Genomic DNA, 13,812 nt, shown 5'->3' with positions numbered 1-13,812 from the left:
CACTAGGGTGTGAGATGAATGCAATTGTGCGGTAGTTTTAGCATTATTTGGCATTGCCTTTCTTTGGGACTGGAATGAAAACTGGCCTTTTCCAGTCCTGTGGCCACTGCTGAGTTTTCCAAATTTGCTGGCATATTGAGTGTAGCACTTTCACAGCATCATCTTTCAGGATTTGAAATAGCTCAACTGAAATTCCATCACCTCCATTAGCTTTGTTCATAGTGATGCTTCCTAAGGCCAACTTGACTTCACATTCCAGAATGTCTGGCTCTAGGTGAGTGATCACACCATCGTGATTATCTGGGACGTGAAGATCTTTTTTGTATAGTTCTGTGTATTCTCGCCACGTCTTCTTAACATCTTCTGCTTCTGTTAGGTCCATACCATTTCTGTCCTTTATTGAGCCCATCTTTGCATGAAATGTTCCCTTGGTATCTCTAATTTTCTTGAAGAGATCTCTAGTCTTTCCCATTCTATTTTCCTCTGTTTCTTTGCACTGATTACTGAGGAAGGCTTTCTTATCTCTCCTTGCTATTCTTTGGAACTCTGCCTTCAAATGGTTATATCTTTCCTTTTCTCCTTTGCTTTTGGCTTCTCTTCTCTTCTTAACAGCTATTTGTAAGGCCTCTTCAGACAGCCATTTTTCTTTTTTATATTTGTTTTTCTTGGGGTTGGTCTTGATGCCTGTCTCCTGTACAATGTCATGAACCTCCATCCATAGTTCATCAAGCACTCTGTCTGTCTGTCTATCAACTCACTCTGTCTAGTTCCTTAAATCTATTTTCACTTCCACTATATATGGTAAGGGATTTGATTTAGGTCATATCTGAATGGTCTAGTGGTTTTCCCTACTTTCTTAAGTTTAAGTCTGAATTTGGCAATAGGAGCTCATGATCTGAGCCACAGTCAGCTCCCGGTCTTGTTTTTGCTGACTATAATAATAGTAAATATAAATAATAAATACAAATAATATTATTTATAAATAATATAAGTATTGATAAATATAGATAATAAGTATAAATAATATTTATTACATATAATTTAATATATAAGTAAAATATAGATCATCTAGGCATTAAATAGTGAAACCACTTGAAAATATTGTTTACACTAAGTATTCTCAGCAGAGGTACATTGTGCTTTATGCCTGAGGCCAGGTGTAGAGTCATTGCATGGTTAACACAGAGTTCATAGGTCTGAGTACTTGTGTATCCTTAAAGAGATGAGTAGGAAAGAGCATAGATCCAAACAGTCAATTTTAGTGCAGCAAACAGAATGCCTGCTGTAAGCAAGGTGAGTGCTTGTCATGTACACTTACACAGTGTGAGACGGCCAGTGAAAACTACTATCCAGGGACTTTCCCTGATGATACAGTGAATAAGATTCTACCTGCCAATGCAGGAGAGACAGGTTTGATCCCTGGTCCAGGAGGATTCCACATGCTGAGGACCAACTAAGCCCATGTGCCACAACTACTGTGGCTGTGTGTTGCAACTGCTGAAGCCTCTGAGCACGCCTAGAGCCTGTGCTCCTCAACGTTCACCACAGTGTAGCCTCCGCTTGCTGCAACTAGAGAAACACTGTAAGCAGCAATGAAGAAAGTGTGCAACCAAAATAATTATAAGGGCAGGGTTGGTTTATTAAAAATAAGAAAACTACTATCCAATTTGAGTACAAATTAACAGTGACTTCAAAATAAGGCCAAAGATCAAGCAAGTCATAGCTGATATTTTGGATTAGCTGATGATGCCTTAAAGAAAAGCCAGGAACACAAAACAATGTGTAGTGGTTGGTAATAGGAATCAATTCAGAGAGGAGGCTTAAAACCAGCTGGGATGGGGGAAGGAGGCGGGCTGTATTTGGAGGAGAATCAGCAGGTAAGATACATATTTGCATTCCCCCTAGGAGGAGGGGATGTGGGAGAAAAGGGCTCTGGGTCACCTCTGACCCCACTGAACTTCTAACTAAAGTCAACTAATTTGTCTTTGAACAAACTTCACTGTTGTAACCCTTTTGGTACTTACTAGGTACAGTGTCTCTTAAATAGCCTCGTAAATAACTCCCTCTCAACAAGGACTGCCGATTGTCCTTTTTAAAAACAGCTTTTAAAGGAAATTACTGTCCTTTTTTAAAAAATACAGCTTTATTGTAATATAATTTATATATCATAAAATTTACCCATTTTAAGTATACAGTTTGATGATTTTTAGTAAGTTTACAGAACAACGCAATTATCACCACAATTTGAATTTTACAACATTTCATCAACCCAGAGAGTTCCTTTGTGCTTGCAACAGAGCAGCCATTGCTGTGCCTCATTGTTCTGCACCCTGTAACTAGGCAAGTAGTCTTGCTCAGCCATTGGTTGGTGCCTCAGTGTTGTCCCACTCCTCCCCCACCACCCCTCAGCAATCAGCTGTCAATGAGTGACCCTTGGGGAAGTGATTCAGTCAACGGTCAGTGGTGTGGTAGTCACCAGGTGGAGAGTGAGTTAAGAGGAAGATTCAGGCCTTCTTCTGGAGGCCCTCTAGCTCACCCATTCCTAGAGGGCTCCAGAGCCCTCACTAAGGTCTTCCACTGGCTGTGGCCCAGGCCTTAAGAAGTAGTGAACCTCTTCCCCATCCCTGTTTATCCAACCTACCAGCAGTGGATGTCTGTCTGGTCACAGTCTGTGAGATCTGGTCTCCCCTATTTGAGCGACCTGAGGAGATGGAGGGCCAGTTAGGTTGGGGGCCTGGCTCCCTCAGGGATGAAAGCTGGGCAGGATGTGGGAACCAGACCCTGAAAGAGCTGCCAACTGAGATCTGTCTTCTCTTAGCCAGGACTGGGACCTTGGAGAGTGAAAGTTGTACCTTAGGACTTTGCCCTTTCTTGTCAGGACAGAGAATTAACATTAAAATCTGGTAGAGATTTACAGGAACATCGTTACCTGACTATGTATGCCCTTACCTCAAGAACAAAGGATCTGACACCGAGAAGTCTGAAACAACTAACTGCACCCATCCCCCTCACCTTTTGCTTTTAAAGGAGCTTGCTGAAAGCTTTCAGTAATTTTGGGGTTCTTAGAGCATGAGCCACCCATCTCCTTGTATCAATCTGTAATAAACCTTTGTCTTACAACGTAGGCAAAACACTCTCCGACATAAATCACAGCAGGATCCTCCAAGACCCACCTCCCAGAATATTGGAAATAAAAGCAAAAATAAACAAATGGGACCTAATTAAAATCAAAAGCTTCTGCACAGCAAAGGAAACTCTAAGCAAGGTGAGAAGACAACCTTCAGAATGGGAGACAATAATAGCAAATGAAGCAACTGATAAAGGATTAATCTCCAAATTATACAAGTAGCTCCTGCAGCTTAATTCCAGAAAACTAAGTGACCCAATCAAAAAATGGGCCAAAGAACTAAACAGACATTTCTCCAAAGAAGACATAAAGATGGCTAATAAACACATGAAAAATGCTCAACATCCCTCATCATCAGAGAAATGCAAATCAAAACCACAATGAGATACCATTTCACACCAGTCAGAATGGCTGCTATCCAAAAGTCTACATGCAATAAGTGCTGGAGAGGGTGTGGAGAGAAGGGAACCCTCTTACACTGTTGGTGGGAATGCAAACTAGTACAGCCACTATGGAGAACAGTGTGGAGATTCCTCAGAAAACTGGAAATAGAACTGCCATATGATCCAGCGATCGCACTCCTGGGCATACACACCGAGGAAACCAGAATTGAAAGAGACACATGTACTCCAATGTTCATTGCAGCACTGTTTATAATAGCCAGGACATGGAAGCAACCTAGATGTCCATCTGCAGATGAATGGATAAGAAAGCTTTGGTACATATACACAATGGAGTATTTCTCAGCCATCAAAAAGAATGCATTTGAATCAGTTTTAATGAGGTGGATGAAATTGGAGCCAATTATACAGAGTGAAGTAAGCCAGAAAGAAGAACATCAATACCGTATATTAACGCATATATATGGAATTTAGAAAAATGGTAACCTAAACCCTGTATAAGAGACTGCAAAAGAGACATAGGCATTTAGAACAGTCTTTGGGACTCTGTGGGAGAGGGTGAAGGTGGAATGATTGGAGAGAATGGAATTGTAGCATGTATATTATCATAAGTGACCAGTCCAGGTTCGACGCATAAATTTTCCTCTGTTCATTTCTTTGCATTTGTGCTTTTTTAATAAAATTCTTTTTTAGAAATAAAAAAAAACCTTTGTCTGTTCCAAACTCTACGATTTAGTATTGATGGGCCTCACTGCATCAGGCACATGGCCTTGAGATTCGGTAACATGCTCACTTGTAGTCAGTTTCCATTCCCACTCCCAGCCCTAAGCAAACCACTAGTCTACTTTCTATCTGTCTAGATATGTCCTTTCTGAGTGTTTCATATATTGTAGTCTCTCATATCTGGCGTCTTTCACTGGGCATAATGTTTTTAAGGTCCATCCATGTGATAACAGGTATCAATAGTTTGCTGCTGCTGCTGCTAAGTCACTTCAGTTGTGTCCGATTCTGTGTGACCCCATAGACGGAAGCCCACCAGGCTCCCCCATCCCTGGGATTCTCCAGGCAAGAACACTGGAGTGGGTTACTACCCTTTAAACAATGTATTTAAATAATCTGGTATTTTGAGATCAGATGTGGTTTCATGATTCTGGTTTTCTAAAGTATCTCCTTAAATGACCAAATGCATTATCTTTTTCATTTTCTTTCTAGGATTTGGTGGCTTTTGAATATCAGTGGACTAGCTTCTTCGCTAATTTTGACACAGAAATTCCCTTCTTGCTAGAATTGTCTGAATCTCAGGCGGGTGAGGTATGTAAGGGTATGTAAAGGAAGGGTCAAAAAGAAAGAAGAAATTAGCTAATTTATTTATTTTTATTTTTATTAAAAAAATTTTCAGACTACAACACTACCAATCCTAATTTGGTTATCATTTCCTTAAACTTTGTTTCATGATGTAGAGAAATTTTTAGTTTCTATGCCGCCCCCTGTATTCTTTTATGTATATATATAAGAATGTATATGTATGAATATATAATAATATATATAAGAATATATTCTTATGTGTTCTTTTTTGTTTTTCTGTGCCAGTTTCTTTATAATGAAGATACTCATTTCTTGGAGGTGGTGTCCTTGTCAGTCAGGAATTCTGTTGGGCACCAGTTAATAAGCCTAGAAATAATTCTTTACATACGAATAGCACACCTTTGTCAGTTGAACCTCTAGGTGATGCCACACTTTCTTTCTAAGCAAACAACAAAGTGAAGTTGCTAGGTTCAGGCTAGGAACCATTCCATGAGTAAACTGAGGTATGTAAATCAAGAACTAAGGTACAGAACTGTTTCCAAGTCAGTAGGCAGGATCAAAGAGATCTTGAGCTTGCACTTGAGCTTACTTTGGGTTTGGACTGCCAGTCTTCAGTTCTCCTGTGTTTCACTGTGAACCCAGTATAAGCCCTACTCCTGATCTTTAGAACTGGAGTTGGTCTTTGTTGCCATGCATTTTACTTTTACCTTTTTTACCTTATGCTATAAACCCCACAGTATATTGGTGTTATTCTTATTTAGTCAATTACCTTTTTATTTTTAAAAATACTTTTTAAAGATTTTAAATAATATAAAAATCTTACATATCTGCCCATGCAGTTGAAATTTCTGGTGCTGTTCATTTCTTTGTATAGACACAGATGTTCATATGGTATAATTCCCTTCTCCCTGAAGGATATCCTTTAACATTTTTTGTAGTGTGAATCTTCTGATGATTCACAAGAAAATTCTTCCAGCTTTTGTATGTCTGAAAATATTTTTTTCACTTTCATTTTTAAAAGTATTTTTGTGGTGTATGGAATTCTAGGTTGACAGTTTTTTCTTTTCAGTACTTGAAAGATATTGTTTCACTCTTTCTCACTTGCATTGTTTCTGATGATGTCTTTTATCTTTTTCTTTGTTCTTCTGCATATAACGGGTCTTTTTTACCTCTGGTAGCTTTGAAGATTTTCTCTTTCATTACTGGTTTTGAGTAATTTGATTATTATATGTCTAACTATAATTTTTTAACTGTTCATTTTTAAAAATTATTGATTTTTATTTTTGGCTGCCCTGGGTCTTCATTGCAGTGAAGACTTCATTGCTTTCTCTAGTTGCTATGAGCTGGAGCTGCTCTCCAGTTGTGGTGTACAGGCTTCTCATTGCAGTGGTTTCTCTTAATTCAGGGCAAAGGCTCAAGGCATGTGGGCTTCAGTAGTTGCAGCGTGTGAGCTCAGCAGTTGTGGTGTGTGGGCTTTCAAGTGTGCAGGCTTCAGTATTTGTGGCACAGGGGCTTAGTTTGCTTGCAGCATGTGGAATCTTCCTGGACCAGGGATCGAACCTGTGTCCGCTGTGTTGGCATTCTTAACCACTGGACCACCAGGAAAGTCCTGTCTGACTTTAATTTCGATCATACTTCTTACGCTTGGGTTTTGTTGAATTTTTTGCATCTATGGATTTATAATTGCATCAAGTTTGGAAAGTTTTTGGCTATTATTTTTTCTGTCCTCTTTCCCTTCGGAGACTCCAGTTACCTCTATATTAGGCCACTTGAAGTTGGCTCACCTCTTACTGGTGTCCATTTCTTTTTTTTTTTTTAATTCTTTTTTTTTTCTCCTCTCATTACTGATTCTAACAGTGAAAAATATTCATAAAGGTACACCCAGGGCAGTGTCACTCCTGGTTTCTTGCTACCTTGTTCTCATTCCCAGTTTCTTCTGTTCTCTTTCACCCATTCTGTTACTAATAGGTAACAAATCTCTGATAAACTCTTTTCTGTCTCTTTTGCACAAATGATCAGATACACTGCTGTTTTCTTATAAACTCTTCTTTCCTTCATTGAAGAGTAACATACTATATGTCGGAGAAGGCAACGGCAAGCCACTCCAGTACTCTTGCCTAGAAAATCCCATGGACGGAGGAGCCTGGTAGGCTGCAGTCCATGCGGTCGCTACGAGTCAGACATGACTGAGCGACTTCACTTTCCCTTTTCACTTTCACACATTGGAGAAGGAAATGGCAACCCACTCCAGTGTTCTTGCCTGGAGAATCCCAGGGACGGGGGAGCCTGATGGGCTGCCGTCTATGGGGTCACACAGAGTCGGACACGACTGAAGTGACTTAGCAGCAGCAGCAGCAGCAACATACTATATGTAGTCATTTCTACTTTGCTCTTTTAACACTTTGCTCAGTGTATCCTAGAACTCTCTCTAGGTCAGTTCATTGAGATCTTCCTCATTCTTTGTTACAATTCATAGTACAGTTGACCCTTGAACAGTGCAGACTTGAACTGCCTGGGTCCACTGATACATGGATATTTTTCAGTAGTAAATACTGTAGTACTGCAATTCACGATTGGTTGAATTCATGATTGGATGCAGAGAAACTGTGAATGCAGAGGGCCAACTGTAAGTTATACACAGATTAACCCACGTGTTCAGCTGTACTCCATTGTGTGGATTTATCTTAATTTACTCAGCCACTCTCTTATCTATGTGTATTTAGGTTATTTTCAATATTATGTCATTGCAAACAGTGCCATAGTAAATAACTCTGTGCTTATGTATTTTCATATTGTTGGAGGTTTGTATACCTAGTAATGGGATTTCTGGGTCACAAGGTAAGTGCATTTGTAGTTGTGTTAGCTATTGCCAAATTTTCCTTCAGAAAGGTTGTACCGATTTGCATTCCCACTAGCAACATATGAGAGTGCCTGTTTCGCCACAGCTTCCCCAGTAGACTGTGTTGTCATATTTTTTAAGTTTTGACAGTCTCATAGATGAGAAGTGGTATCTTGGAATTATTTTAGTTTGTATTTTTCTAATTATGACTAAGCTTGAACACTTTTTCATATGTTTGAAGGCCATTTTATATTTTATTTTCATGTCTTTTTCCCATTTTAATATTGGCACAGTATTATTAACTAGAGCTATAGAATACAGGTTTTAGGTCTTTTGTCCATTGTTTTTTTTGAGTTCTTTATATATATTTAGGCTATTAACTTTTTGTTTATGATATGTATTCAAAATATTTCTTCCTTTTTATCAGGTGCTTTGTTTATGGTGGTTTCTTGCCATACAAACTTTTTATCTTTATATAAATTTATTAATATTTTCTTATATTGCCTGTGGATTTTAAATCATATATACAGAAAGGCTTATTAAGGTTAAAGAGGAATTTACCCATTTAGTACTTGTATGGTTTAACTTTTTAAATTTAGATCCCTAATTTACTTGGAATCTTCTTGTGTATATAATGTGAGATATGAATCTAATTTTATCTTTTGTCCCCAAATCCAGTTAGAATCCTGACTATGTTGCTCACTAGCTCTGTGACCTGGGACACATTTAAATTAGCCAGCTCATCTGTGGAGAGGGTATCATGATAGACTGAAACACATAGGATTACAGTTGACCTTTGAACAGCACTGGTTTTAGGGACCCAGACCCTCCACACAGTCAATATTCTGCATGTAACTTACAGTCAGCCTTTTGTGTACACAACCCCTGCTATACTCAATCATTCCATGTCTGTGTTTCCTTGGCATCTGCAGTTCCACATTCACAGATTCAGTCAACTGCAGATCATATATTACTGTGGTGTTTACTGTTTTAAAAGATCCACATATAAGTGGAACTGTGCAGTTCAAACCTATGTTGTTCAAGGATCAACTGTATTTGAGATAATATATTTAAATGCTTATCATAGTTCACATGGTAAACCCTCAATAAACTTTAAATGTCATTACTTTTAAAGTTTTTACAAATCAGTAAGACAAACTCCAGTTAATAAACATACAGAGGATGTAAATAAACAGTTAATGACCAAAGGGAAGTCCAAATGGCCATTGAACATGTCTGAAATATTCTGCTTCATTAAAAATCAAAGTAAAATAAAACAGTGAGGTACCATTTTTCATTTGTCAGCATATTTTTAAAAGGACATTTAATGGATAGGCACACTCACATATTGTAAGTGGAAGTGTACATTGATCAAACTTTTTTGAAACCAATTTGGCAATATAGTTCTGCCTTTTTACCCTATAAATTCGTTTGCCTTAAGGACATAATCAGAACTGTAGATAAAATTTATGATAAATTCTTTGCAGTATTATTCATGATATAAAAAAGTTAGTAGCAATATGAATTTCCAAGAATAAAGGACTTTTAATAAACTTTGGTACAATCTATACATAGTCTATGACTATACCATAAAAAAAAGACTTGAAGAAAATGTACCAGAATGTTAACAGTTCTTAAGAGATTGTAGGTGTTCTTATTGTGTTCTCAAATAAGCTTATATTACGTATTTAAATTGAAGGGGAAACAGTCAGTATTATTTAAGGAGATTCAAATTGCCTTTGAACTCTTGACATAGATCCTGCATATTAATGTTTGATTAGTGTTTAGCACTATGCACATCAAAGCTGAGAAGTACTTCTGTGGTTTCCTGGGGAACTTCTGTCAGTACTTCTAAGTCCCTTGGAGTCTTCCTCATTACTGATGTTCAATTAGTATATTAGAATTAATATATATTGTAATTTATAGAAGTAACATAATTCTAATTATTGGAAATTTAGAAATAAATTTTAATAGAAGAAAAAAATTCCTTTATGGTTAGTAACTTAGAACACAAGTGGTGGTTCTTCCAACTTCCTTTCAGTAGTTAAAAACTAAAAATTCGACAAGAATTTCTTTTCTTTACCTTCCATTTCCTTTCTTTTTCTTTTGCAGCCATTTGCCTTTTTCCTTTGCTAATTTTTGTTTGCTATCCCCAAAATTCGTGTTGTCCTCTTGTGTTCTTGTAACAATCTGCAAATATATCTCTCCCTCTTTTTCTCCTTCTGTCTCTTTGACACACTTTATTTATATACCTGCATGCATATATCAGGGGTTTGTGATTATTTTATAAAATTGTGATCTTAATATATATAATGTTGGCTTCTTTTTTTAGCCATTCAGAAGTTACTTTAGTCATGGAATGATCTCCAGTCATATAACTGAAAATAGGTAAGATTCTTGGGAATAGAGAATGGTAACAGAGAAAATGGGGTTGATAAGGGAGTGGAAATGGGGGGAGAATATTAGTCTAGAAGCTGGATCAAGAAAGTATGAGTTGATTTTCTTACAGAGTAAGAAATCCACACTCTATAAAATCCTTTCACTACTTTTGTATTAAAAACAATTTTATATTAAACTAGCTTTTAAAACATTGTAACTTGCTAAAATCTAAAGAAAGGAATTTTTTAATTCCATCCCTAGCCCAGCAAAACTAGAGGAAGCAGGGTGTCCAAGGGCTTGGCAGGCATCAACTGTGGCTTTTAGGGAGTAAAAGGGATCCAGTATAAAGGTCCAGCCCCAGGAAGACAGGAGCATGAGGGCTGCTGCACTTGTTTTCTTGTAGTGTTTCCTCAGCACCCATGATAATCAGGAGGGCCAAGCTGGGGGTAGTTCCTCTGATGAATAAATGAGAGTTCACTTCAGTTCAGTCGGTCAGTCGTGTCCGACTCTTTGCGACCCCATGGACTGCAGCATGCCAGGCCTACCTGTCCATCACCAACTCCTGGAGTTTACACAAACTCATGTCTGTTGATGTGGTGATGCCATCCAACCATCTCATCCTCTGTCGTCCCGTTCTTCTCCCGCCTTCAATCTTTCCCAGCATCAGGGTCTTTTCCATTGAGTCAGTTCTTCACATCAGGCGGACAAAGTATAGGAGTTTCACTTCAGCATCAGTCCTTCCAATGAATATTCAGGGTTGATTTCCTTTAGGATGGACTGGTTGGATCTCCTTGCTGTCCAGGGGACTCTCAAGAGTCTTCTCCACCACCACAGTTCAAAAGCATCAATTCTTCGGTGCTCAGCTTTCTCTATAGTCCAACTCTCACATCCATACATGACTACTAGAAAAACCATAGCCTTAATGAGATGGACCTTTGTTGGCAAAGTAATGTCTCTGCTGTTTAATAAGCTATCTAGGTTGGTCATAACTTTTATTCCAAGGAGCAAGCATCTTTTAATTTCATGGCTGCAATCACCATCTGCAGTGATTTTGGAACCCCCCAAAATAAAGTCTGCCACTGTTTCCACTGTTTCTGCATCTATTTGCCATGAAGTGATGGGACCAGATGCCATGATCTTAGTTTTCTGAATGTTGAGCTTTAAGCCAAATTTTTCACTCTCTTTCACTTTCATCAGGAGGTTCTTTAGTAGTTCTTTGCTTTCTGCCATAAGGGTAGTGTCATCTGCATATCTGAGGTTATTGATATTTCTCCCAGCAGTCTTGATTCCAGCTTGTGCTTCATCTATCCAGCATTTCACATGATATACTCTGCATATAAGTTAAAAAAGCAGGGTGACAATATATAGGCGTGACTTACTCCTTTCCCAATTTGGCACCAGTCTGTTGTTCCATGTCCAGTTCTAACTGTTGCTTCTTGACCTACATGCAGATTTCTCAGGAGGCAGGTCAGGTGGTCTGGTATTCCCATTTCTTTCAGAATTTTCCATAGTTTGTTGTGATCCACAGAGTCAAAGGCTTTGGCATAGTCAATAAAGCAGAAATGGATGTTTTTTTGGAGCTCTCTTGCTTTTTCGATGATCCAACAGATGTTGACAATTTGATCTCTGGTTCCTCTGCCTTTTCTAAAACCAGCTAGAACATCTGGAAGTTCACGGTTCATGTATTGCTGAAGCCTGGCTTGGAGAATTTTGGGCATCACTTCACTAGCGTGTGAGATGAGTGCAATTGTGTGGTAGTTTGAGCATTCTTTGGCATTGCCTTTCTTTGGGACTGAAATGAAAACTGAGTTTTTCCAGTCCTGTGGCCACTGCTGAGTTTTCCAAATTTGCTGGCATATTGAGTGCAGCACTTTCACAGCATCATCTGTTAGGATTTGAAATAGCTCAACTGGAATTCCATCACCTCCATTAGCTTTGTTTGTAGTGATGCTTCCTAAGGCCCACTTGACTTCGCATTCCAAAATGTCTGGCTCTAGGCGAGTGATCACACCATCGTGGTTATCAGGTTCATGAAGATCTTTTTTGTATAGTTCTTCTGTGTACTCTTGCCACCTCTTCTTAATATCTTCTGCTTCTGTTCGGTCCATACCATTTCTGTCCTTATTGTGCCCATCTTTGCATGAACAGTTCCCCTGGTATCTCTAATTTTTTTAAGAGATCTCTAGTCTTTCCCATTCTATTGTTTTCCTCTATTTCTTTGCATTGATCACTGAGGAGAACTTTCTTATCTCTACTTGCTATTCTTTGGAACTCTGCATTGAAATGGGTATATCTTTCCTTTTCTCCTTTGCCTTTCACTTCTCTTCTTTTCTCATCTATTTGTAAGGCCTCCTCAGGCAACCATTTTGCGTTTTTCCACTTCTTTTTCTTGGGGACGATCTTGATCCTTGTCTCCTGTACAATGTCATGAACCTCCATCCATAGTTCTTCAGGCACTCTTGTCTATCAGATCTAATTCCTTGAATCTATTTGTCACTTCCACTGTGGTCATAAGGGATTTGATTTAGGTCATACCTGAATGGTCTAGTGGTTTTCCTTACTTTCTTCTATTTAAGTCTGAATTTGGCAATAAGGAGTTCATGATCTGAGCCACAGTCAGCTCCCAGTCTTGTTTTTGCTGACTGTATAGAGCTTCTCCATCTTTGGCTGCGAAGAATATAATCAATCTGATATCGGTATTGACCATCTGGTGATGTCCATGTGTAGAGTCTTCTCTTGTGTTGTTGGAAGAGGGTGTTTGTTATGACCAGTGTGTTCTTTATTAGCCTTTGCCCTGATTCATTCTGTACTCCAAAGCCAAATTTGCCTGTTACTCCAGGTATTTCTTGACTTTCTACTTTTGCATTCCAGCCCCCTATAATGAAAAGGACATCTTTGGGTGTTAGTTCTAGAAGGTCTTGTAGGTCTTCATAGAACCATTCAACTTCAGCTTCTTCAGCATTATTGGTCAGGGCATAGACTTGGATTACTCTGATATTGAATGACTTGCCTTGGAAAAGAACAGAGATCATTCTGTCATTTTTGAGATTACATCCAAGTAATGCATTTTGGACTCTTTTGTTGACTGTGATGGCTACTCCATTTCTTCTAAGAGATTCTTGCTGACAGTAGTAGATATAATGGTCATCTGAGTTAAATTCACTCATTCCAGTCCATTTTAGTTCGCTGATTCTTAAAATGTCGATGTTGACTCTTGTCATCCTGTATAACCACTTCCAATTTGCCTTGATTCATGGACCTAACATTCCAGGTTCCTATTCAGTATTGCTCTTTACAGCATCAGACTTTACTTCCATCACCAGTCACATCCACAACTGGGTGTTGTTTTTGCTTTGGCTCCGTCTCTTCATCCTTTCTGGAGTTTTTTCTCCACTGATCTCCAGTAGCATATTTGGCACCCACCAACCTGGGAAGTTCATCTTTCAATGTCCACCTTTTTGCCTTTTCGTACTATTCATGAGGTTCTCAAGGCAGGAATACTGAAGTGCTTTGCCATTCCATTCTCCAGTGCACCACGTTTTGTCAGAAGTCTCCACCATGACCTGTCCGTCTTGAGTGGCCATACATAGTTTCATTGAGTTAGACAAGGCTATGGTCCATGTGATTAGACTGTTTAGTTTTCTGTAATTGTGGTTTTCAGTCTATCTGGCCTCTGATGGAGAAAGATAAGAGGCTTATAAATAAGAGTAGATCTTTCCTTTATTTTCTTTCCTAATTCCAGCCCAATCTGATGAGACAGA

General features: G+C 38.7%; 1 protein-coding gene across 2 annotated transcripts in view; it reads left to right on the top strand.

The window, feature by feature from the left end:
• DNAAF9 (dynein axonemal assembly factor 9) overlaps positions 1–13,812 on the top strand; it is a 172,357-nt gene that overhangs the window by 60,561 nt on the left and 97,984 nt on the right. For both annotated transcript variants that reach the window (XM_055432434.2, XM_055432427.2), the window contains exons 8-9: positions 4,741–4,839; positions 10,005–10,060. In XM_055432434.2, the coding sequence (XP_055288409.1) occupies positions 4,741–4,839; positions 10,005–10,060 (155 nt within the window). The remainder of the gene's footprint in view (positions 1–4,740; positions 4,840–10,004; positions 10,061–13,812) is intronic.

The sequence above is a fragment of the Moschus berezovskii genome, chromosome 15 (genome assembly GCF_049115385.1).
Source record: "Moschus berezovskii isolate FMDL1 chromosome 15, NW_MosBer_1.0, whole genome shotgun sequence".
Classification (NCBI taxonomy): Eukaryota; Metazoa; Chordata; class Mammalia; order Artiodactyla; family Moschidae; genus Moschus; species Moschus berezovskii.
Note: the sequence above shows the minus strand (reverse complement) of the source record. Positions and strands in the feature narration are given on the sequence as shown.